Source organism: Zonotrichia albicollis, chromosome 1 (genome assembly GCF_047830755.1).
Source record: "Zonotrichia albicollis isolate bZonAlb1 chromosome 1, bZonAlb1.hap1, whole genome shotgun sequence".
Classification (NCBI taxonomy): Eukaryota; Metazoa; Chordata; class Aves; order Passeriformes; family Passerellidae; genus Zonotrichia; species Zonotrichia albicollis.
This window is the reverse complement of record NC_133819.1, coordinates 82065787-82089591: the sequence shown is the minus strand read 5'-3', so window position 1 is coordinate 82089591 and position 23805 is coordinate 82065787. Positions and strand designations below refer to the sequence as shown.

The 23805-nt window shown below is 38.7% G+C and overlaps 1 protein-coding gene across 7 annotated transcripts in view; it reads right to left on the bottom strand.

Annotated features, from left to right (window-relative positions):
• The window catches only part of CTNND2 (catenin delta 2), a 638971-nt gene that overhangs the window by 216229 nt on the left and 398937 nt on the right, over positions 1-23805 (bottom strand). For all 7 annotated transcript variants that reach the window (XM_074545751.1, XM_026791790.2, XM_014265131.3 and 4 more), the window contains one exon: positions 10695-10947. In XM_074545751.1, the coding sequence (XP_074401852.1) occupies positions 10695-10947 (253 nt within the window). The remainder of the gene's footprint in view (positions 1-10694; positions 10948-23805) is intronic.

Genomic DNA, 23805 nt, shown 5'->3' with positions numbered 1-23805 from the left:
CTTATATAATATTACATACTTCAAACAAAGCTTTTGTGCAACACTTCTCTACAGTTTTGTTTTTGTGTTTTGTTTTGTTTCTTTGTGTTTTTTTTTTAGTAGGGGAGATTCTGGTGTGTAAATCATGCAGCAGCAGAAAGGTAACAGATGGTTGCTGGAGCCACGCCACAGAAAAGCAGCGGCTGACAGGATCTGTTATCCCTTCACAGCTGCAGATAAAACCTTGACAGTTTGGGATAAAATTTCATTTAAAAAAATGAAGCTGCTGACAAATGAAAAATCATCCACCAGAGAAGACTATGCAAAGAAGATTTCATCCTGCAGAGATGATTTCATGCATTTAAAAGAATTTCTAAATACATAGAGAGGAAATGCCTGGCTGAAACAGAGGTTCTGCAATTTGGCCAATCATGGCAAACTCAGGTAAAGGCACAGGAGAAATCAAATGCTCTTCTCCCATTTCTTCCTGAAAAAGATAACAGCAAAACATCTAAAAGATCCCCCTGTGTGTCCATTTGTGTGCAGCAAGAGCTTTACAAGACATTTGACAGCTATTCTCCTGCAGAAAAATGTCAAGCTTTCTTTATGAAAAGGTATTGGACAGAATCAGAACCATACAGAAACCTAAAAAGGTGTCAAAAGGGTAAGCCTTTAAAAGAAAATTTCTTGCAGGATGAAAACAAATTCCTTTTATTTTAAGGCCATAAATCTAGCTATGGTGTAATGTAATTCATACTATGTATGTAATTACAGGATCATTTCACCAAAAAAAGAGGCTGCCTCTCTGTGTGAATCATTGAACATGAATTAAAACTAACTAAAACAGTTCAAATATTTTGTCTTCATCTGCAGTAAACTTCACTGGCAGCAAAGCCCCTGTTGTGAGCAGGCCTGGACACTCTGGCTCTCTGCAAGCAAGGAACTCCTGCTTCAGATCTGCAGCTCCAGGTTCTGAACCAGAACAGGCACAGCAGCAATATCCCACAGTTAACAGGAAAGTACCAACACCTCTGAAAAACAAACACCTCTGGGTTGCTCCAGGCCCACCCTTGGCCTAGACTCCTAGCAGCCATCTCCTGGTGAAGAAAAGGGACCACTTTGCACACTAGCAACAGGAGCTGGAGTAAGTGAGGCTGATGGATCAGCACAGATTCTGAGAGAGAGTCACAATGAAATGTTACACAGCCCTGGCTAATGGGAAAGTAATGGAATTGCTTTTACTAAGAAACCTGTTACACCTGTGTTGTCTGTACTCATCCCTCTCACCAGCACACACACACACACTCACACTCACATTCACTCACACACACACACCCCCTCACACTCTCTTGTTAAGCTGCAGCTATTAGGCCCAAACTTTCAAATCAAGTTTTTACACTCAAGATGCTCAAATCCAGGTAGGTTCAGAAAGAAATTATTTTCAGAAAGAAGAACATAGCATCAAACAGGATAAAACCAAAAAACAGCCCTCCTCTTAAAAAAAAAATCTATGAAATAAATACATCATGTCCTTACATGAAATGAAAAATAATTATCAAGCCAGCTTCAAACAATTTCTAAAGAGTAAAAAACTGTATTAAAATACTTTCCTTAAACCTGTATAGCTTTTGGTCATTTCCTGACATAAATTATTTGTCTTGGGACAAAGTTTACATGGCTCTTCCTTCTCCACATCTTTACCTTTGGTATGTTCAGGAAACCTAGATATCTCACTCTCAGCCCTCCTTTGGGCTAAGAATACTCAACCACTTCATTTCAGGTCTTTAGCTATCCAGAAGTTATTCAGGTATCCAGATCCTTCTACTTGATTAAACAGTGAAGACAAACAAAACATGACCCCCAAATTATTAATGGTAAATGGCAAGCTAAGCAGCAAGTGGTCCCACTGATACTGCAGTGGCTTAAAGAAACTAACCAACCAAAACCAAACAAGTAAAAACCCCAAATATCTCACAGTAAGTTCAGAGACTAGGAGTTTCCCTGGAAACAATGGCTGCAGTTTTCTATGGAATCAGTGGTATCTTTTGCTTCCTAGGAAACCACTTGCCTAATGCTAAGAACTGAGGTGATTCTGGGAACCTCACTTGTTCACTGAGCTCCTGCAGTGGGGCACTGGAGTGGGCTGAGAAAGAACAATCTAAGTGAAGCTGGCGGAGACTGCCAGGAACAGTGGTGCACCAGAGAAATAAAAGGTGGAGTCTGGACTTCATATCAGGCTCTGATCCCAAAAGAGGGCTATGAAGATGAAGGGCCTTGAGGGGAAGCTGAAATGAGGAATGGCTGAGGTCACTTGGTCTCTTCAGCCTGGAGAAGAAAAGACTGAGCTGAGACCTCATTGCAGTTACAACTTCATGACAGAAAGAAGAGGGACAGAAACGGATCTCTACTCTGTGGTAACCAGCGACAGGAGCTGAGGGAATGGCCTGAGTTGTGTCAGAGAAGATTTAGTTTTGGTATCAGGAGAAGGTTCTTCATCCAGAGGTTGGGCACTGGAACATGCTACACAGGGACCTCCACAGGTCACAGCACCAAGGCTGACAGGGCTCAAGAAGCATTTGTACAATGTTTTCAGGCCCAGGGTGTCACTCCCTGTGCAGGGACCATTCTATGATCATTTGATGATCCTCATGGGCCCCTTCTGACTCAGAATATTCTGAGTTTCTGTGATCTTGAGTGAGCTAGCAGAGATAGGTCTATTACCATCTAACATTTTAAATCTACATAGAGCTGAAGTTATCAAAGTTTTTAATTTATAAAAGATAATTTCTGCTAGAAGCTAATAAAAGTCGTTGATCACTCTTTTCCTTCAAACATTTCAGCTCTGCACTACACTAGAGATATTTTTTAGCAAACACTTGATATTATTATCTTGAAGAATGTTCAGAACTCTCAATGTTAGCTCTTGTTTCCTGCTTATAAAATAGCTATGGTACATGACACTGAGGTCCAGGTTCTGAAATCTGCATGGTAATTTATCTCACGATCAAGGATGACTTTCAATTGCTTTTTTAATGAAAAAAATGAGACTATGCATACTGATCTTCTATCACTTCTTTAAATTTCCCCCCATTCATCTTCTCCATCTATTTCCCTCTTCTTGCTCCCATTGTATTTCCCATCAAAGTAAAAGCAATATTATCCTTCGATGCATCTTAAAAATTTAACTTACTCTCAATGTCCCTGTAAAAAAGATCATTATTATCCATTTGGCTGATGAGTTGTCCAAGAGCTATTACTGAGAAGCTTCTTACGTGGTTTATCTTGCCAGAAGATCATAACAGCTTACAATGAGCCCAGTAAAGCCTGAAAGTATGATTCTTCTCCTTGTTTTTACTGTCTGGTTGGAAAATATACTTACAACATTTCCTGGCTCTTACAGTCTGTCATCACAGAAAGGTACCACACAGATTTTGCATCTGTCAAAGTTAGCAAATGAGCCACAGGATGCTGAGCAAAACGTGTGGCAAACAAAGGCAAAAACTGCACTGAAACATATATTTGCCATTAGAAGCTCAGTAATGCCATGCAAAAACCAGAAATGAGCTATGAACAGTATGAAGTACACTGTCCACTGGCTCCTTCTTGGATGAATGAGGCCATTAAAATACACATCAGATCAAGAGAGAAAGAGAGGGAAGTGCTTTGTTGCTGTTCTTCAAGTGGCAGTCCAGCACTGGGGAGGAAGGGAGGTTAGAAATAACAAAACTTCAAAAAGGAAAAATCATTCTTATCTCCCCTGAGCTATGAGAAGTGCATTTACCACACTACCGGCTCTCCTGTCAGCATCCTCCTGAACACCCTGCCTCAGTCATAAGCACCTAAGGAGCCTTTTGCTTCTCTCCCTTCAGCATAATGGAAAGGAATTACTTTCTGGTAGAAGGAGAGGACTGGAAGAGCAAAACTTGCAGATCAAAACAAGAGACAAGGTATCATCTCTCTTAAAATTATACCCTGCTGCTAAAAATAAAATAATTATACATAACCTCTTCTACTCTGTTCACAGGTTAGGAACTGTAAGCTCTCCTAGACATACTCATTATTCAAAATTCATGGACCAGCACCATCCATCTTACTGCAATACCCTGAAAGTGTCATGTTCTGTGAGCACAACAGAGCAGATTTTCTAATGATAGGATTGGATCTCTTGAAAGACAGGATGGCAACATTACTGAGTGGCCTCCTGCACTGTCAGTAAAATGGTTATAGTCAAAAAGGAGAGAAAGAGGTCAGTAAGTACTTCATGAGCTAAAAGCAGAGTCACTTAATTCCTGTAGATTACAGTTCAAAAAAGATGTTTTAAAATGTTGTTTCTTTGGTTCAGTTTGTTTTTATTTTTTCACTACCAAGCATTTATCCTAGAGAAAGAAAGTTGCTAAATAATATAGGGCAAATTCCAGTGAGAAAAAATAGCAAATACAGGTGGATAATTCTGTACATACAGAACTGCATTTGCTGTGCTGTAAGATAGTTCCACCTGTGCCCAACGCCTCCCGCCTCCCCAGCCATTTATAAACCATATAAATGTAAACAGTGGAAAGACAGGAACTGTTAGCACATACCACAATGTGCTCAAATATACACAAAAATAAATTTTACAAGTTTTGGATATCAATTCTTTACCTCACCATAAGTTCACACTTGCAAGGACAAGTTAGGTGCTTGTTTATTTTACCATGCTTAAGTGGAATTGAATATTTGCTGCAAAAATCTTTCCCAGACAAGGTTTCCAGCTAGGTCCCAAAATCCCAAGTTTACAGTCTGTGGGACAGTCTACGGATTCTATCCCCATCTATTTTAAGGAAGCAAGATTCATCCTTAATTACCTTCATCAGGAAAGGAAAACAGATTGCTGTTTATTTTATCATAGCTGTTATGCTTTTTAAAAACTAACTTGTGCACTAAGTAAAAATTCCCACCTTCCATGTAGAAGAGATCTCTATGAAGAATTGCAATGTGCTCCAGACACATTGCTATTCTTGAATTGGGTGCATCTTTGTGCTGTTTAGACTCCTCAAATTTATTCTTCTGGGGTCAGTTTGTCATACTGAGGAGGAGCATAGATTAAATCCTGAGAGACTGTATGATTTCTGGGTAGGGAAAGCAAACCTGTATTTCCTTCCTGTATGAAAGAAATACTTAAACACAGACCTACGAAATGAGCACTCTCAAACACCATCTGGTTGGTTCTACCAATACAAGGGGCCTGAGAAAATGTGATGCAAAAAAATCCCCAGAAACTGAAGGTGTTCACAGGACCAAGAAAGTTGAAACATTTGCTTCAGTAGATAAAGCCTACACTGCCAAAATTTACATTATCTGATTCACTAAAAGTGTGTTTCCCATGGCTGCCCTACTACCACCACCTCTGGAGAAATCTTCCCCTTTACCCTTAATTTCAGGTAAGGGTAAGAGAGACCAATTAAGAGAAAAGGAGAGCTGCCTATCATGCCTTGTGTTGCATAAAAGCAGGAAGAATATCTGCAAGCCCTGTTCTGTCTCATCCAGTCTGGGAGTGAACTCCAGTATTCTACACCATGCATTAGAGAATTAGGCCAAAAACCCACCGATGGCACCACCAGTCCCTTGGGATTCTGAAAATTCCAGCCAATGTCTCAGGCCTGAAAACAGCAGTGTTGCACAGTGCTGCCACGAGCTATACCACAGTCATAGCAATGCCTTCCATCTCACCACAAGTTTCTTTCTGAAAGCGACAACCCTTCCCAAAGAACCTACCAGAAACATTCCCACCAAGATTGCCAACGTCCCACCCATGCAGGATTACACTGTTATGTTCTTAATTCTTTAGACTCTCAGAGTGCCTGGCTGCTATTCAGACTTACAGCAGACTAACACTATTAATACTGAGACAATCCTTGTAACAAAGTGAGATTAAGTATTTGGAGAAGACTCCTGCAGAAACATTTAACAGGCCTTGCTCCAAACTCTGTGTGCTAATCTCATAAGCAGTTTTACAGGAGCACAGAAATTAAACTAGAGTTTATTTTACTTCTGTCATTTTTCCTACAGAAAAAGAATGCTCTCTAGCTTGTATTTTGCAAATGAAATATATTTCTGGGGAAAAAAAAAAAGAGAAAAAAAGATGAGTTTTGAAACTTGCAGTTCAAACAAAATGTTCTGATCTAATTTATATCCTTTCATAAGTGAAAAGAAAGCTAGTTTAGAAGTTTAGAAGATAGCACTGTTGTTTTCTGCTTATGAGGAAATTAAGGTCAGCAGAGGTAATGAAATGAGAAGTTGACTCTGAAAATGCAAAACCAACCAGAAATATTTCAGAGTATTACAGTTAAATCATGCATCTCCTGGAAACTTTTGTCTCTGTGCTGACTTACACCCAGACAGTTCTCAAGGTGAGGACTGCTACAAGGTAACTGGGGTTTATTTCTTTTTTTCTTCTGAAGTTGCAACATGATTCTCTAACGATAATGTTTTTTTTCTTTTTCAACAAGAGCCAATCATTATTGCAGTCTGCTCTATAATGAATAATGTACCTTTAACAGTTTCATTCTCCAAATTATCCCACTTTTTCTGAATAAATAGTTCTAAAGGTTCTGAAGCACATGGAAAGTGAAGCCATAACCGAAAGTTTTAAGCGCAGATCAATATAATTCAAGGCAATATAAAAAGGGACAGTGAGCTCTGAAAATCACTTTGGTATCCATGGTGGAGTGTATTCCACACAATTCTTGCTGTTACCTCAGCTTTTTGCCAGCTTCTTTGGAGGAGATGACCTGTCTATACATGTGTAAATAAAAATAGGTGGGAAGTCACACAACAATGAAGAACACCTGGTGACTGCACACATCAAACCACACAGCTTGAGTTCATAAACCAGCAAAACCACTGCAATCACAAAACCTCACTGGTATGTATTTAAATGGAGGAGATGAACATGTTCTATTTTCATCTGTCATGTAGCAAGTGTAACTTAGCCACAGTGGTTCACGTACGCGGTTTCTTACTAGATTAAAACTTCAAAAATTAACTAACTTATACACATTTGGCAAGTTTGGAATTTGGAATTAAATCTGGAAGGCACACATACTGACAACTGGATCCCAACATTTCTAGGATTCCCCAGTTTTCCTAAAATTTAGAAACAGACAAGATAAAATTGAATAATAAAATAACAATAAAATAACAATAAAATAATAATAATAATAGTAATAGTAATAGTAATAGTAATAGTAATAATAATAATAATAATAATAATAATAATAAGTATACACAAGTCACAGATAACTTGTTGGTGCCAAGAGAAAGATTAATCTTCCTTCATAAAAGTAGGCTGGAAAATACCACATTAACATGTATTTCTGATACCTTAGAACACTCAAAACTTCTCTCAATCACAGTTCAGAAGAAACTAAATAATTATAAAACAAATATTGTGTTATTTCCCTCCTTATACCACATCTTCATATAAGAAATTATGGCATGAAACAGTTGATAACACAGCCCTAGCACATATTTCTTTCCTTTTTTTTTATATGAAGGAAACATGAAAGAATGCTCTAACAAATCAGTCTGCAATGATATGAATTTTTCCATTTCCCATATGCAGAACTTCAATATTATTTCTGACAGTGATATGGGACTTATTTCCTTTTCAAACAGCAAAGCCTCACTTTCCAACAGGATAGATGTGTAAAGTTTTTACTACCTGTCTATAAACACCTATGAGCTAAAAGTCTACCTGCATAAATTAAAAATTATCCCCTGCCACAAACTTGATTGTAAACATTTTAATACCTTTTTTTTTTAAACGTTTTTGTCCTAAACTTTAACTTAATGAACACTGAACTGCATTTTATGACAGCTGGATGATGCAGAACAGATGTTGAGCTAAAATTTCATGTGCGAAATGTCAGCTCAGAACACGTATTTAAAATTAGGAGTATCAGTAAGACAAACTACATGGTGAAAACAATGGAAAAAAATGTCAATTACATCAGTGTCTGCCAACCATTTTTCTGGGCCTCTAGACAGAAATTCTGTCTGAATTGAAGAGTCCAGGAAATTATGTTCAATTTTAGGAATGCTAATTGCTTATAAGGGTTGAGGACTATCTCTTCTGGATATCTACATTTTCATCTTGAGCTGAATGATACACAGGCTAATCAAAAGCCTACAAACAGTGTGCTTTTGTCTTGCAGATTTTCCTCTGCCACTGAGCATTTTTCTGGACCTCTTGTTGGACAGGTAGGTTTGGTGCCTGAAAATGATGCCTACTATTGCCCTCTACAACTTGTGGCAGTCATAAAACACTCTGACCGCTAGCCAACAAAAGCAGTGACACGTCTGTAAGGACACTTGTGACTCATCAGCTGCCAAAGTGCAGCTGCTGACCAACCTGTGTACTTTTTCATTGCAGTGTAAGACATAACTGGTAACCCTCTGGGGCATACAGCACAACTCAACACAGCCACTGAAAACCTGTACTGCATTTGGGTCATCTTCCTTTTCCTGACTGTATCTCCCACATTCTACCCAGAGTAATTTAAATCCTTCCATATTATTTCTTGAAGTATCTGGAAAGTCTTTCATTTTATCACTTCCACACTAGTAATACATTGGCATTTTTGTAGTCTATTCATATAAATCAACATGTTAAAAGCATTCTGATTGCTTTTGTAACTTTTTTCCCAACTCCTTTCAAATGTTCAATGTCTTTCCAACAGCTGAATGATCAGCAACTGCTGGAGGGCCACAGAGAGTTTCACAAGTCAGTCTGCCTCGGTGGAGTATGGCTTCTGGGGACTAAGGCATAACATAACCAAGTGTGTTTCTGACATTTCTTTATCAGAATTATTCAAACCAACATGCAAGGGTAGAAATACTAATATACACCACACACAGCCTACGGATCAAATAAATGAATTCAAGAGTAATGCAAACCCATTTACAAAAGTTTTGTACAGATTTCCAACCTATCTAACAGTAATCAGTAATAATATTTAATGATCCCCTCTAAAGAGTTTATGAAGTTCATTTTATATCTAGATGCTTCCTCGCTCCTATTTTACCTCCAGAAATCAATACTCATGAATGTACAAACGGCACGACAAGGAAGAACCAAAAAAGAAGCAAATGAAAAATACTAGCACATATTCTATACATTAACAGTTAAAAAGTGATAGCACAGGAATGGAACAAAAAAACCAAAAATAATAATATTAAAAAGATATTATATCTAAGACCTGTAGAGATACTGTAAGTATTCTTTCCTGTTTAGAGGGAACAGCATTTTCAACACCATCATGCTTCTCCTGAGAACATTTCATATAGATTACAGTCATTTCTCATCTGGTCTAGTGCACTCCTAATGTAAGTTTCCTTAACTTTCAACATAACACAATTACGAAGCAAAGCTCTTTTTTATACACGGGCTCTTATATTCTGGAATAGAAATATAATACCATTATTTCAGAAAAATACCTTTCCCTTCTTGTTACTAATGTTTGCTTTGGCACAGGGGGAAGAAAGGAAGCAATTAAATACAAACTTTTTTTCAAATTTCTCCAGTTAAAGCTAAGAGGGAAGAAAAAAAGCTTGAAGACAGAAGTGTTCTCAACAAGTAAAACCCTGCAAGCAGTGATGTTTCTGATGTGCTGCAAAATGTCATCTGCTGTTCTGTTCCTGGGTGGAGAGAGAGAAAGAATTGCTATACTGCTAAACAAGTAAAGAATCAGTTTATGAATTTATTTTTTTAGATTTTGGGAAAGAAGTTTCTTCAAATTGTGACTTAAAAACCTCCAGCATTTTTGTTGCAGGCAAATTTTTGGACTCTTCTATCATTAAATTACACATTACAACAAACAAATAAATCACATCATCTGCCAAAGAAAAACATTGGTACAAACTAACACTTTCAACAAGTTTAAACTCAAGTTACTAAAGGGAATTGATTTCTTTTCCCTCCGAAAACTGAACAGAATTGCAAAGTGCATTGAGGATTCCAGCTAGCAGTGTTGCGGTTACCATAGAAGTCAAATAATTTCCCAGAAAACTCTCTCTCTAATCTATGTGCCTGCTTGGGCTGTAAAGTTTCCTCCTTGCACCTTCCCTAAGTAGATTAGGATGGTCACCAGCAACATTAAAAATTGTGCTAAATATTTGAAAAGCATGCACAGCAATAACCACTTCTGCAAAACTGTAATCATACATTCTATTACCACATGCTGGCACTGCAAACCTGTACAACACATGGGATGAAAGACAACCCTGGTTACATGTTGTTTTCACATTGCTCAGTCTCACCACACAACATGCAAATATCCTTTTCTGCAGCATTTTAAACATTACATGTAGACAAAGCAAGAACTGCAACAACTTCTGCCCAAGAAGCAACTTGAAAATTCAATCCACAATGGCTACAGAGCCAACAGTCACTCCACTCCTCCCATTTCCAGAGAAAATTACTTAAGCTTTTGAGGGGTGGCACTACTGAAAGCAGGCTAAACACACACACATTCATGACCACACCTATCATTTCATTGCTCATGAGAGCTTTCCAAGGTGAGGCATTACGACAATGCTGTCATGCAACCAAAGTCTTTAGCGTACCACCACGGGTGTTTCTTTTACATCCCCCAGCAGAAACACGCAAAGCAAACCGCCATTAGAACCCTCATCGCGAGCGGCAAATAAAAGACAATGAAGAAGGTTTCACCCACCTGGGGTCTTTCTGAATGCTATCAATGGAAGGTGACCTAGCCAAGGTCCCTTCGGGTGGGATGGCTGGCCCAGATTTGCTGTATGGTGATTCAACAGAAGGACAATACTGCAGCTGTCGGTAGGGGTCTGCGTAATTGGAGGCGGGGCCGGCCGCATAGCTGGCCCTCTGGAAGGTCGCGGTTGCGTTCTGTGTGCCGTGCTGGCTGCCTGTGCGCTGTAAGGGTACGGAGTCGACACCAGGGGAAGATGGGGCTACGACAGGAAAGTAGGGACAAAGTAAAAAATTGAGGACCTGTTCACAGAAATGGTTAACCAGGTCTAGGCAGAGGAAAAAAAAAACACACACATAGAAAACGAGGGTTCAAAAAGAATGAGAAAAAAACAAACAAAAAGAAACAAGCAACATTGTCATTTTCCAAACCTTAGAAGGAAATAACCATCAAACAAATTTCTAAATGACATGCCAGTTCTGGACTAGAAGATCTTAATTCCAATTAAACAGATTGGAGAGGTATTTTCACCCAGGGTTCTAACTGCACTAACATGAAATTAAGTGCAGAAGCAGCATGGGAATGAATATTCAAGCTAAGGTTCACAACCACCACTGAGTGAAGCTTTTGCAGTCCTTGCAGGGGTGGAAGTCAGTCAGATCCACCAACAGGAGGAGGACCAAAGCAGGCTCAAGAGTCCAAAATGAGACAGAAGGCTCTCCAGCAGAAGAAATACACAGCCACCCTAGATTTGTAGCCCTGGTATCCATAAAGCAGGTAAAACCAGACACCTGCTACTGAGATTGACTGCTTATGCTTTGTTAACCCATCTCCTGGAAATTCACCTTAAGACTTAGGAGAGTGTTATTGTAACTCAGTCTGAAAAAGAGCTAAGCACAAGGTGACCATGTAGATGTCTTAATGCACACCAGCAGCGGCTGCGCTCATACACCACAGCTCAAGATTAATGCATTACCAGTTCTGAGCAGCTTAACCAATAGCTTAAAACTGGCTTAATGCTTTTGCGACTCAAAAATCTTATTAATCTCTCTTGTAGCCCATTATCTTTCTGTTACAGCACTGGGTAGCAGTCCACTGGATTAAACATGCAGTATTTTTGAACCAAAGTCCAGTTAATGGCAAATGGATTACCACTGTAAGGGCAAGAGGACCAATACCCACATGATCTTTGGCATGGAGACAGATACAAATTAAATGCTGGATCTGCTCAGAAGAAAATTTGGACTGTTTGAAGTGGCACATGAACTCATGGTGGTTGCCATTTCTTCCTGTCCCAAGACAACAAGAATTCTTTTGCCAAAAGGAGTGGCCTGAGTCCAGGGCTGTTTTTAGCTGGGTCAAATTCACATGCTAAACTGCAGACAAAACCACATACTGAAGAGACAGGTTTTTATAACAGATTTCCCAAATCATTTTACATTGGCATGCATGTTTTAAAAGAAATATTTAATGCATTATATGTTCATGAAAGGGATTGTAAGCATTTTATCTCAAAGTGTCAGCAAATGAAATACAATGAGCTTTAAATACAATTAACATGGTTTTGTATGACCTTGTACTTATCAAAATTATTACACCTGAAAATTTTAAATTTATGTTGAATTTTTTTACTTATTTTAGTTTTTTTTTCTTATGGTCCAAAAGTATTTAATTTTACAATAGCAAGTATTGTAACTTCATTCCAAACATAAGAATGTGGGATCACCTACTTATCTATTATCCCATCCCTGGAAGTGCTCAAGGTCAGGTTAGATAGAGCTTGAGCAACCTGATCTAGTTGAAAGGGTCCCTGCTCATTGCAGGGGGCTGAAACTGGATGACCCTAAAGGGCCCTTCCAACCCAAACCATTCTATGATTCTATAACCACATTTACTCACATATATAGTAACATTTTACATGTACTGTTTTAGTTTAATTACTAGTCTGTATATATATACATACTTCTTAAAGAAATGAGTAATTAAGACACACAGACCTTTTCATAAAACTGCATCAGTTCAAATACATTAACAGTATCACCATATTTATACACACCATGCACAAATCATGCTAAATTCAGTGTTAGAAAGACAAACATCACATTTTAACAGAAAATACAGAGTTCAAAACCAAAATCAGGTGCCTTGTGAGAAAAAGAGTAATAAAACATGTTAGAGAAAATACCAGAAATATTTTCAAGTGAAAAAGAGAAAATGTAATTGCATACTGACATAGCATACTCTTAAGCACTGTCATTCCATAGAATATGCTACTACCTTTTGACAAATTTTGTGGGGAACTGCAAAAAACTCTCACCAATACTGCAGAAAACAAGAACTTCATTGTAATGTTTATTGCTTTGCAAAATACTCCACTGTATTTCCTTGAGTTTTCTTTGTATTTTCTCCTTTGTCTTGTTATCAAAATAAGTATTTATATAAACTGAAACTGGCTGTCATCCTAACACCTACAAGCTTATCAAGTCACTCTGATTCATTTCTCAAATTACCTTCCTAGCAGACTGCTACTTCCTTTTGAATTTTATCACTATGAACACAGAAATGCCATATTCAAAATATGAGAATCAGACAAATCTATGACTTAAACATTCACAATTATGTTTATTTGAACTGTGTTACCCAGATCAATTAAAAGAAAAACAAAAAACCCAAACAACTACACATTAGAAAAGCTTCCACATCTAACTTGACTACATCCACTGTCATTGACTGCACATGGGTTATGCTTTAGCAGACATTTTTACAAAAATAAGTGTATGTAAAACTGAAAAAAAGTTATCTTCTATCAATATACTTCCCTTGCTTAAAAAAAACCCATTGGCAGCCAAACCTACTGAGTGAACTGCAGCTCTTTCAGGCTGTGGCAAACTATTGAGAACTCCCTTCTATTTAGCTATTCAAGCAGCAAAGCCAGAGTGATTATGTCTAATGAAACAGATTTAGAAGTTGATTTCCTCACCCAGCACAGTAAATCTTCTCTGAGCACAGGGCATCCAGAAGGCACACACCTGGACTGAACCAGAAAGCATTCACATACCAGGAACATTTGCAGATGGCCAGGCAACCTTTTAACCTGTTTGTCAATTGAAGACAGCCCTTTCTGTTACTTTTGCATTTGATTGTCCTGTCAAATCCAAGTCAGCTACATTTTGACCAGAACCAGGTCAGTTTAGGTGAGCTGACAAGGACAGGGGGTTTGCCCCAGCAAGGGAAGAGAGGAACAAAAAGGAATTGCAACAGAATGTTTCTGGAGAAATGGGCTGTCTTTCCCTCTCCCACGAGCTTGAGATCTGGCTTGGCTGAAGCAGAATCATGGTTAAACCATATTGTTTCCCTCTGTCTACCGCTGACCCTATTCTGCCTCTATATAAAGGTAAAATCAAAACTCATAACCACGCTGGGAAGAAGCAGGTTTAGTTTTGTGAAGCTTGAAGGAAAAGGTGTCCAAAAAACCAGACCTTCCTCTGATCTTCAAAGTCCCAAAGCTCACAAGGGAGATGAAGATTAAAATCAAATAAGCAGAAGAACTCAAAACCTTATTTATTCTCTATTGAGTCTTACTTAAGTGAAAACACCTTTCAATAGTGACTGCTCTCCTCACGTTTTAGGCATTTACCTGGAAATTCAGTGGTTTCTGATGTCAGGTAAGTTTCTGAAGCTCTGCTTGCTCCTTTTGCACTGGTTGGCCTTCCCACAGCTCCTGCTCAGCACAGTGGCCTTGCAGAGACACAAGGAGAGGGTGACTGGGACCTGACCTCCCCTCCCAAGCGCCCCACTCCAGACACACAGGAAGGGCTTGCACTGTCCCTGACCTGCAGCTGAGGCTGGCTCGTGCTGGAGAGAAAGCCATAGCACACACTCTGTGCTGCAGCCAGCAAAGAACCAGCACAAAAAATGACATGCTCAGTTGTCTATATAATTATCAATAATTAAACTTCAATGTAAGAACTGTCCTTGAAAAGGAGAATTTTAATTTTGGGTTGAGAAAAGGGTTTTACTGAGAATTTCTGAAATGAGAATTTTCCAACTGAGCATTTCACACTGCAAATCAAGCACTACAGTCTCAGTGATCTCAGTTTGTCCCCTAAACATTTAAGATCTTGCTTTAATTTGTCATGTCATTAATACCTAAAAGATACTGTATCATCTCAGCCCCTCACTACTCCAACCAAAATCACATACCTAGTAAATAGAGAATCTGGGGTACCACACAGGCATTTAGTATGTTCTTACAAATTCTGTCAAAGAGAAAGAAAAGCCCCTGTTAAATATAATGAAAACCCACTGAAGACCTGATATATGCCCTAAATATTGTTCTCTTGATTGCAGAAACAGCATATAGAAAAGCCAGTCTTTATAATTTAAATATTACAACTTTATAATTAATGCTGAAAATTTAGGTGTATCACTAAATATGCTCATAATGTGATACTCAGAAGCTAACTTTCAGCTTTTGAATGTTTTTTCTCACATCTGTGGCAGATGTTAGGAACCACTACTCTAAAAAGCAGGAACACCTTGATCTAGGCAGGGATACTATTGTACCATACCTGAGTATCTTAGGGAGACCAAGTTTGCACATGAACTGCCAAAAAGTTCAGACTTTCTAGAAGCCAAAGGACATTTTGCCAAGTTAACATAAGAATGATCAGACCTTCAGAAATTATAAACTCATTAATGAGAATTATCTTGCTACACCTGCTTGTTGAAAATTACCTCACTGATGCTGCTGTTTGATTTGCAGGTATTACCCTGTAATTTTTTTTTATTATTATTTGATATAAGACACTCAATTCCTGTGCTAACATTCTCCTAGTTTCTTTCATGGAGATTTCAAAATTATTTTCTTTGTTTTCTCCCTTTATTTGTTTTCTTCACTGATTTGCATTTGCACTTGCAGTTGATTTATACCCTTTCGTGAAAGTTGAAAATTGGATCCCAGTGAGATATCTTTTCAGTGCAAAGAATGTCCACCATCCCACCATGAGTTCATAAACTACATAAATGCAGTGCATTCTGTTGATCCCAAATTTATAAGAAGATTTATAAAGCAGATCCTTTTCCCACCTAATATACCATAAAAATAACAAGTGCCTTCTCTGTCAATTATGAAAAACCTCATCAAACTTGGGACACACAAACACTTTAACTCAAAACGCTGAAATGAGTGTTTTAAGGCATATACCAGCCTTTTTGGCATAGAAGTTTAAGATAATAGATGTTAATGAAGCTAGTAGCAAACTGGCAATCCAAAGGAACAAGCACAAACACTCAATTTTAATATTGCTCAAGGTGCATGGTATTACATATAAAAATAATTAATAATACTGATAATAACTTGCTTAGATGTTACTTTTAGAAGCATTTTTCCACATGGGAAGTATAAAATTTTAGAGAAATATGTGGTTGAGGGAAACTGAAAATATTTACTGAAAGAGGGGAAAAATCCTTCCCTGTGCTTGGTATTAGCAACTACCTCTAATGCTGTCAAGATTTGATAAAGACACTATCATATCCTCTGCTCAAAATACAGATGCACATGCAATTTTGTACTTCAGACATGCAAAGCGAGAACAGAACAAAACAAAACAAAAAACCAAACACTACAGGATTTCAAGATACAAGGCTTCAGTTTAGATTTAAAATATTTAGGACCTTCTGCAAATACCAAATACCACAGGAGTTCTCTGGAGGCTGACATCTTTGCTATGTGACTTCTCATACTCAAACCAGAAAAAAGCACTGTGAAAACTACTACAGCTTTCTATTTCTCTTGTTTTCCATTTGTTCCTTCCTCGCTTTTCTGCACTCTTTATTTTGTCCTATCTAGTTTTTCTTGCAATCAAAATTCTCAGACAGGGACAAATGAAAAGGACTTTTCAGCAAATCTTCCTTTGCATCCTCATGAGATGGGCTCTTCACCAGCCAGCCAGCCTGCCTTTGATTTCAAACACATCAGCCCTTTAGGGCTTCCAGGATTGTTCTGCCTAATTCTTTCTGTGGGCTCCAGATGGGGCCCTTTTGTGCAAGTTGGGGAAATACAACCTCCTTCCCTCCAGTCAGCTTCCCCATGCTCAGCTCCGTGCTTTAAGTAGCTGGTCATGGCAAACAGGTCTCCCTGCTGCACAAGGATATCTTTTAAGGGAACACAACACAATGTACAAGGGAAATGCAAGCAAACTAAAAAAAATTAATACAGAACAGGATGGTGCATAGCAAAAAAGGCCTCTTTTCCACCCACAAACATGTTAGTCATAATTTCCTCAAGTACTGGTTACACCTAGCTGTCACACCTACTTGTAATTAGCATGTCTACAAGCTGGTGCAAGTAGGTATTCAGCAATATTTTAATCATCAGATATTTTCATGACATGGTGAGGAGGAAGCCTTTTTATCAAGGCAACATCCCTGTCTACTAGATACCATCACAGGAGATTTATATTTTTCTCACTTTTCCATCCCATCTTAAAAACCACAGGTGGCTGTTTAGCTGCTACACCCTCACTGCTATGGGAAATACTCAGGGCCTCTCTGAATTATTTCATAGGCTCATTGCCATTGATGACAGCTGTAAAGTACTAATCCTAATGAAGGTCATGAACATATTCAAAGTGAGCGTACACTCCAACCAATCATCTACTTTCCTCTGCAATATCTACAAGCTGTTCTTTTGCAGAAGAATTCCTTGTTTCAGAAAACCCAAGGAAACATCACTTGTGCTCTGTATACTGTGTTCAATGAGTCTTTCAACAGAAAAATGGACAATTTTTGAAAACTGAAGAACTGAACTTGCTACTGCACAGAGGTGTCCTTTCAGTTCCATTTTCTAAGAGTGTTCTTTAGATCTAACACTAATTGTAACAGTAAGGCTGAACACTCCTTTGCTGAGAAAGGGTGAGTCAAAGAAAACACTGCAAATATTGCTTCCTTGGTTTCTGAGCTATTCTTCTCTTTACATTACAGCTGTTACCTGGGCACTTTGAAAGGCTTTTGTCTATCTTGCTCCACACCAGTTTGCCCACTCTCACACTGTGTCTTAGTTCCTTTTTTTTTTTTCTGTTGGGGGAAGTTGTGTAACTGGCACTGCCTAAACCTCAGCATGGAAAATCATGGAATTATTTTCTTCATTGCCAATTTAGACTTGGCCTTTCTTTACTACTAATTATTTTACTTATGGGTTCATTACGTGGATTAGCTGGTGTTAATGTGAAATCACCTGGTACCACCAGGGTTGGCAAGGGAAGCAAATGACTTGATAAATGAAGTGATCTATAAAGATTTTTGTACTTCTAAGCAAGTGCTAATGTAGAAACAGGTAGATGAAGTGATTTGGCGAGCAGCAATGGTGACAGAATTTGTATTTTAGAAACCTGTATTTCAATTCAACAGATATAGTGGCTGAGATGAGTGAGTTCCTGCCCAAGCTAATTTTGAAAAAACAGTGCTTAATGAGTCTTCAGTGAAGCCTGAAGTCCAAACCTGAATGCAGCCTCTTCCACAGCAGGGTTTGTCACAGGCTTCAGTGCTGTGCCCCATCTCACATCCCCCACCCATAACCTTCTCCAATACTACATCCTTTCCTCCAGTCATTTACCACCAGGAGGTTCCAGAGTTACAGGGTGTCCAACACAGTAATATTGCCTGCATCTCAAAAGCATATATAGTTAAAGCATAATTTTAAAATCCACATAGTCCAAGTGGACACCAGGGTTTTATGCAGATATTAGAATTTCAACTATATATTTTCATTATTTCAGATTTCCAGCTCAAGGCTGGAACGACTTCCTTGTTTACAACCAAACAGAGGAGAAGCCTCATTTTTCAAGTTACCAGTATTAAGAAATATAACACTCCTTTCCACCTCCAGGAACTGACTGCATTTTAAATCTGCCAGATTTTAATCTCAGTAATATATGCAACTTTCATTCTCAGGTTCAGCTCCTACCATGTTTCAGAGATGCTGCTCTGCACGTAAAAAATGGTGCGTACACATAATGTGATAATCAGATGCCAACTTTGGCTGCTGAAAACGTTATTGCCAAGATCTTTTCTCAGATTGTGTCTTCTCTCTCTGAGCTCCATCCCTCAGTTTAGGAAGAACATGCAGTTTAATTCATTTGTTATACGAGCATTTAAACAGTGAAATCAACAACTGCCCTTCCAGAATTTGACATACTAAAATTCATCACGGGAATTTCCTCACTAGAGATAAAATTCAACCCTGAGCAATGGCACAATATAGGAGACATATACATCACTTTCCTCCTCTTTGCAGTAATACATGATTTCACATTCTGTGCGTGGGACAAAATGACCCAATCACAGCAAATCCACACAGACCATGCTGATGCACATAAATGAGACTACTGCAACTAAATCTCTGCCCTCACTCCTAAAAGAACATTCTCTTGAAATTTCTGAAGTTTCCTGTCCATCTGGCCAGCATAAAGCTGAACACACGGACAGAAGTCACACTTAATATATAAAAAATATATATAAATAGTATGAGACAATAACAGATTAACAGACTGCACTGCATCATGCTACAGCCATCAAGCACATGGACATCTTCTCCTTCATATTTTGAGTTTTCCTTATTTAGGGCACTATAATCCTCAGTAGTCAAGTGGCTACTAAATGGTATTTCTTAGAACATCCTAATAAACTTCATCTATTCTAATTAGTAGTTTCCACTCTGGAATAGACAGTTGTTTTGTTATTAAGGTAATCACATTTGTGTTCCAGTGCTAGACCATGTGGTATGTTCACCCTAAACATTAACCTAACTTCTGCAAATGATAGCTTAAAAGTTGTTGAATACATTTAAGTAAAAACTACTCTATCTGTATACTTGTACTCAGAAAAACCACATATGAACTGCTTAAATTACGACAAAGGGATAGTTCTAGAAGTAGCCAGTCTTATACTAAGAAAAAAGAGATAGAGTACAACCTGAGTAAAAAAAAAATAATGGGCTGGTGATTTTTAAGAGTGCCTTTAAATGTAATATGCAGAAGGAATGATCCTCTAACAAAAGATTTAGTCATCTTAAAGACAGGACTGGGTAGTTACCTGAACCACAGCAGTGTTTTCGTTCAGCAAAGATTTACAAGAATGAAATTTATGAAAGGTGTTTGAATTGAATTTTTATTTCATGAATGACAACCTTGCATTTCTATGCAACACTGAATTATATAAATGAGAATGGGTGTCCTGCATCACTGAAATCTAATGTGATGAATCTTTAAAGAGAGATTACACCTGTACAGTAAATAGATGACAAATACACCTACAGTTTCTGGCACAAACACTGTATTTCTCAGAAGTGGCAGATGAGATTTACAGAGTATGTACTCCCCTGAGCAAGATTTTATAATCACAGCTCTCCCTCAACAGGTGGCAAAAGTCAAGGGGCACCTGAGAAATGCTCAGACATGTTACAAGTCATTCTTCTATGAAAAAAGGAGAATAGAAGAAAATATATGGAATAAAATACAAGTCTCTGGAGGTATCCTGCTCATGGGACACAGGAAAAAAGTCATGGATACTAACCATTCTAAAACATTTCTATTCTGAGCGGTAAAATCTTGTCTGTATTCATACAGGTGCAATTCCTCTACAGAACCCAATAATGGGTTCAGTACTTTGAAACTACAACTATTTTATTTGGAAGATGCTTCTGCACTATAAGGGGGGGGGGGGGGTATTGCTTTCAGATTTCAGTGATTCTGAAGGGTTTTAAACTCTGGCCCCTCCCTCTCCACTCCTGTCCAAAGGATACTGCTGAAGTTGAAAACAACACATTTTGTTATTCCTCTGCCAAATTTTTAATAGGAAGGAAATAAAATAGAAAATCCTTTCTCATAGAAGAAAAAAAAAAAATCACCTAAAACATACATGCAAGACCATAACACAGGTAGGACTATATGAGTGAACCTGGATCTGACAAATGAAATGAGATTATGATTTTGTATTGCTTTGAGGTGATTTGTTACTCTTTATGCAGATTACTAAGGTATTTTCTGCTCAATTTACTTTGTACTGAAGATTTGTTCCCTGCTTGCTTCCTATAATTCTCTCTCCCACAACAATGTTATCAAGTGGATGTCAGTTAGGAGTACAGGTCTATTATCACAACATTACCAAACTGAAAGAGATGCAGTCTTAGGAGTAATTCTTCTTTTTAATTTCTCTGAAAACATTATGTCCTATAGCCAGAACTCCATGCTGTGTGATTTATCAGCATGATCCTCAATTAATCTACAGCTGCGCCATCACAGCACATCCATATACAGCAAGTTATGACACAACAAAACAACGTGTCCCCCAGCCAGAAAAAAAGCCACCATCTAAGCAGAAAGTAGCGATATTTGGTGTTTATAGTCTAACTCTTCTAGATCAGGAAGAATGAAAAATTAAATACAGATTTGAGAAGCAGCATAAAGGACAAAGGGTTTAATCTAAATGGGGCAAGTGAAAGCTGACATTTTTGTTGCTCCTCCTTTTCCCCTGAACTGAGAGTTTTAGAGACAAATAAAGAAAAATGTATAATTGAAACCAAAGTTCCCTTTTTCTTTTAAATCAAGTATTTGTAATACAGGAAAGAGCATGTAACGGGTAACTTCTCATTAACAGCTAGATAACATTCTGAAATTAATTACTATACCAATGTACTCACTAGTGCCCCCTGTAAGAACCTGAAAATATCTAACTGCTTGTATACACGATTTTTTTCTCCTCTAAGCCCCTTTAGATTCCTTTCATTCATTAATCTGAAGTCTATGGAATTAGAAGTGATACATCTGGTTAACTTCCAATTAAATTAAATTCCAATTCCCTGCTGAAAAGCAATACTTAACCTGAGAAAGGATAACTGTCCATTTACTGGGATATGAAGTGCCTTTGGACACTGCCACTAGTGATATGTAAGAATCAGACTTCTGATTCCCAAAGCTGAAGTTATGTTTGCACACCTTACAGGTGCAGAAAACTGAACTAAACCCTCTGTATGTGACTCATCATGGCACTGGAATTGCAGTCCCTCAATATCATTTTACATAGTCTCATTTTATTTCATGCTGTGGTAATTTTCTAAATTTTCTTCAGCATGTTTAAATCGTAAGACAGCTTCACTGATTTGAAACAGCTAATAACAAACAAGTTACCAAGGGATCATCAAAAAGATATATCTCCAAGTAAAGCTTAAAAAAAAAACCCTTGTATTTGTTTCAGATATCATCTGAATGTTGAGTATCAAATGCAAGGTGCAGAAAACCAGTGGTATCAATACAGGCTGGGGGTGAAGGGATTAAGAGCAGCCCTGCCCAGAAGGACCTGGGGGTGGATGAGAGGCTGGACATGACCCAGCCATGGGCACTCACAGCCCAGAAACCAAATGAATCCTGGGCAGCAGGGTGAGGGAGGGAATTCTCCCCAGCTAAGCTGCTCTGGTGGGACCCCACCTGGAGTGCTGCAGCCAGCTCAGCCTAAGAAAGACACAGACAGGTTAGACATGGTCCAGAGGAGGGCCACAGAGATGGTCAGAGGGCTGGAGTGCCTCTCTGGTGATGGGAGGCTGAGAAAAGTGGGGATGTTCAGTCTGGGAAAGAGAAAGCTTCAGGGAGACCTGAAAGGGTACCTGAAGGAGGCCTGAAATAAATCTGGGGAGGGACCTTTTAGCAGGGCTGTTGCAATAGGACAAGAGACAATGGTTTTAAACAGAGGCTAGAAAGAAGGAAGGCTTTTTTTACAATGAAGGTTGTGAAGGAGCAACTGGAACAGGCTGCCCAGAGGCAGGTGGTAGAAGTCCCATCCCTGGAGACATTCATGGTCAGGCTAGACAGGGCTCTGCACAGCCTGGTCTGGTTGAAGAAGTCCCTCCCTACTGCAGAAGGTTTGGACTACAGGATCTTTGAAGGCCCCTTGTAACTCAATCTATTCTATGACTATCATTCTGTTTTAAACTATTTCATAATCATTAAAAAATCCCAACAAATTTCAAAGGTCAAAATATTGAGGTTCAAAACCTTAAAAATGGTTCAAGAACAATTTATCTGTAAAAGCATACAGAAAAGCACAATCCATTTGTGATGAAACACAACTGCAATAAAGTAGCTTAACTGTTCTTGAAAGAAGAGTAAATCACTCTAAGGGATTCAGACATCTAAATTTTTCATATGTCAAATTTTTGAGAATTTGAAAATTACTTCTCAATATGTAAAAAATACACATTGAAATAATGACTTCTAAAGATTTCAAAGATATTCACCACTTTATTACATACCAAGACAAATATTTAGGATCTTGTGAAGATGATGTACTTTGGCTCATTTCATGCATCCTCTGTAGCCTCATTCTCCTTTTGCACAGGGCAACAAAGGAGGTAAGAGACATGACAAAATGTTGAGAACCAAAGAAAGGCTAAGCTGGACCAGCATAAAAAACATAGAGCAAATGAAGTCCTTGGGTATTTCAAAGCAGCATTAAGAAGCCCATGCAACACCCTCCTCCATCTTTGCTGTAAAAATCTGTTAAAAAAACATTCCTTGGACCTACTCAGCAATTACTGCTCCCACAGACCTCTGGCTCCCATGGCAGGGCCATGGGACAGCAGAGCAGCACTCCCTCCCAGGACAAGGCAAGGTCTGTGCCCCACGAGGTCAGCTGCAGAGGGAGGGCAGGGCAGAGGCAAGGAGACGGCGGCCAGTGCAGCTTTCCAGAAGCCACCCCACAACGCCAGACTTCTGTCTACCAGGTCAGTGAGATGGAAGTTTGAAGAGGTCAGACCTTTCATAGAGGGAGGGAGCCCCCAGGGAGCAGGGGCAAATGACACATGAACCTGGCTCTGAGAACCTGGACTGCCCCACTTCACTTGTGCAAAGCAAATGAGAAGAGGCAGAGGTCAGAGCCATTCGAACACTCCCAAGAATGAAAACTAGTAATGTCCCCTCCCTGCAAAAAACCAAACTCAAACAAAGAGTACAAGTTGTTTTGATTGGGCTGCTCCTGCCTGGGGCAGAAGAAAAATGGGCATTTGGCTTCTCCCTCCTACTTCTTTAGGTCATGAATAGAGACATGATCCTCACCACAGACACCTCAT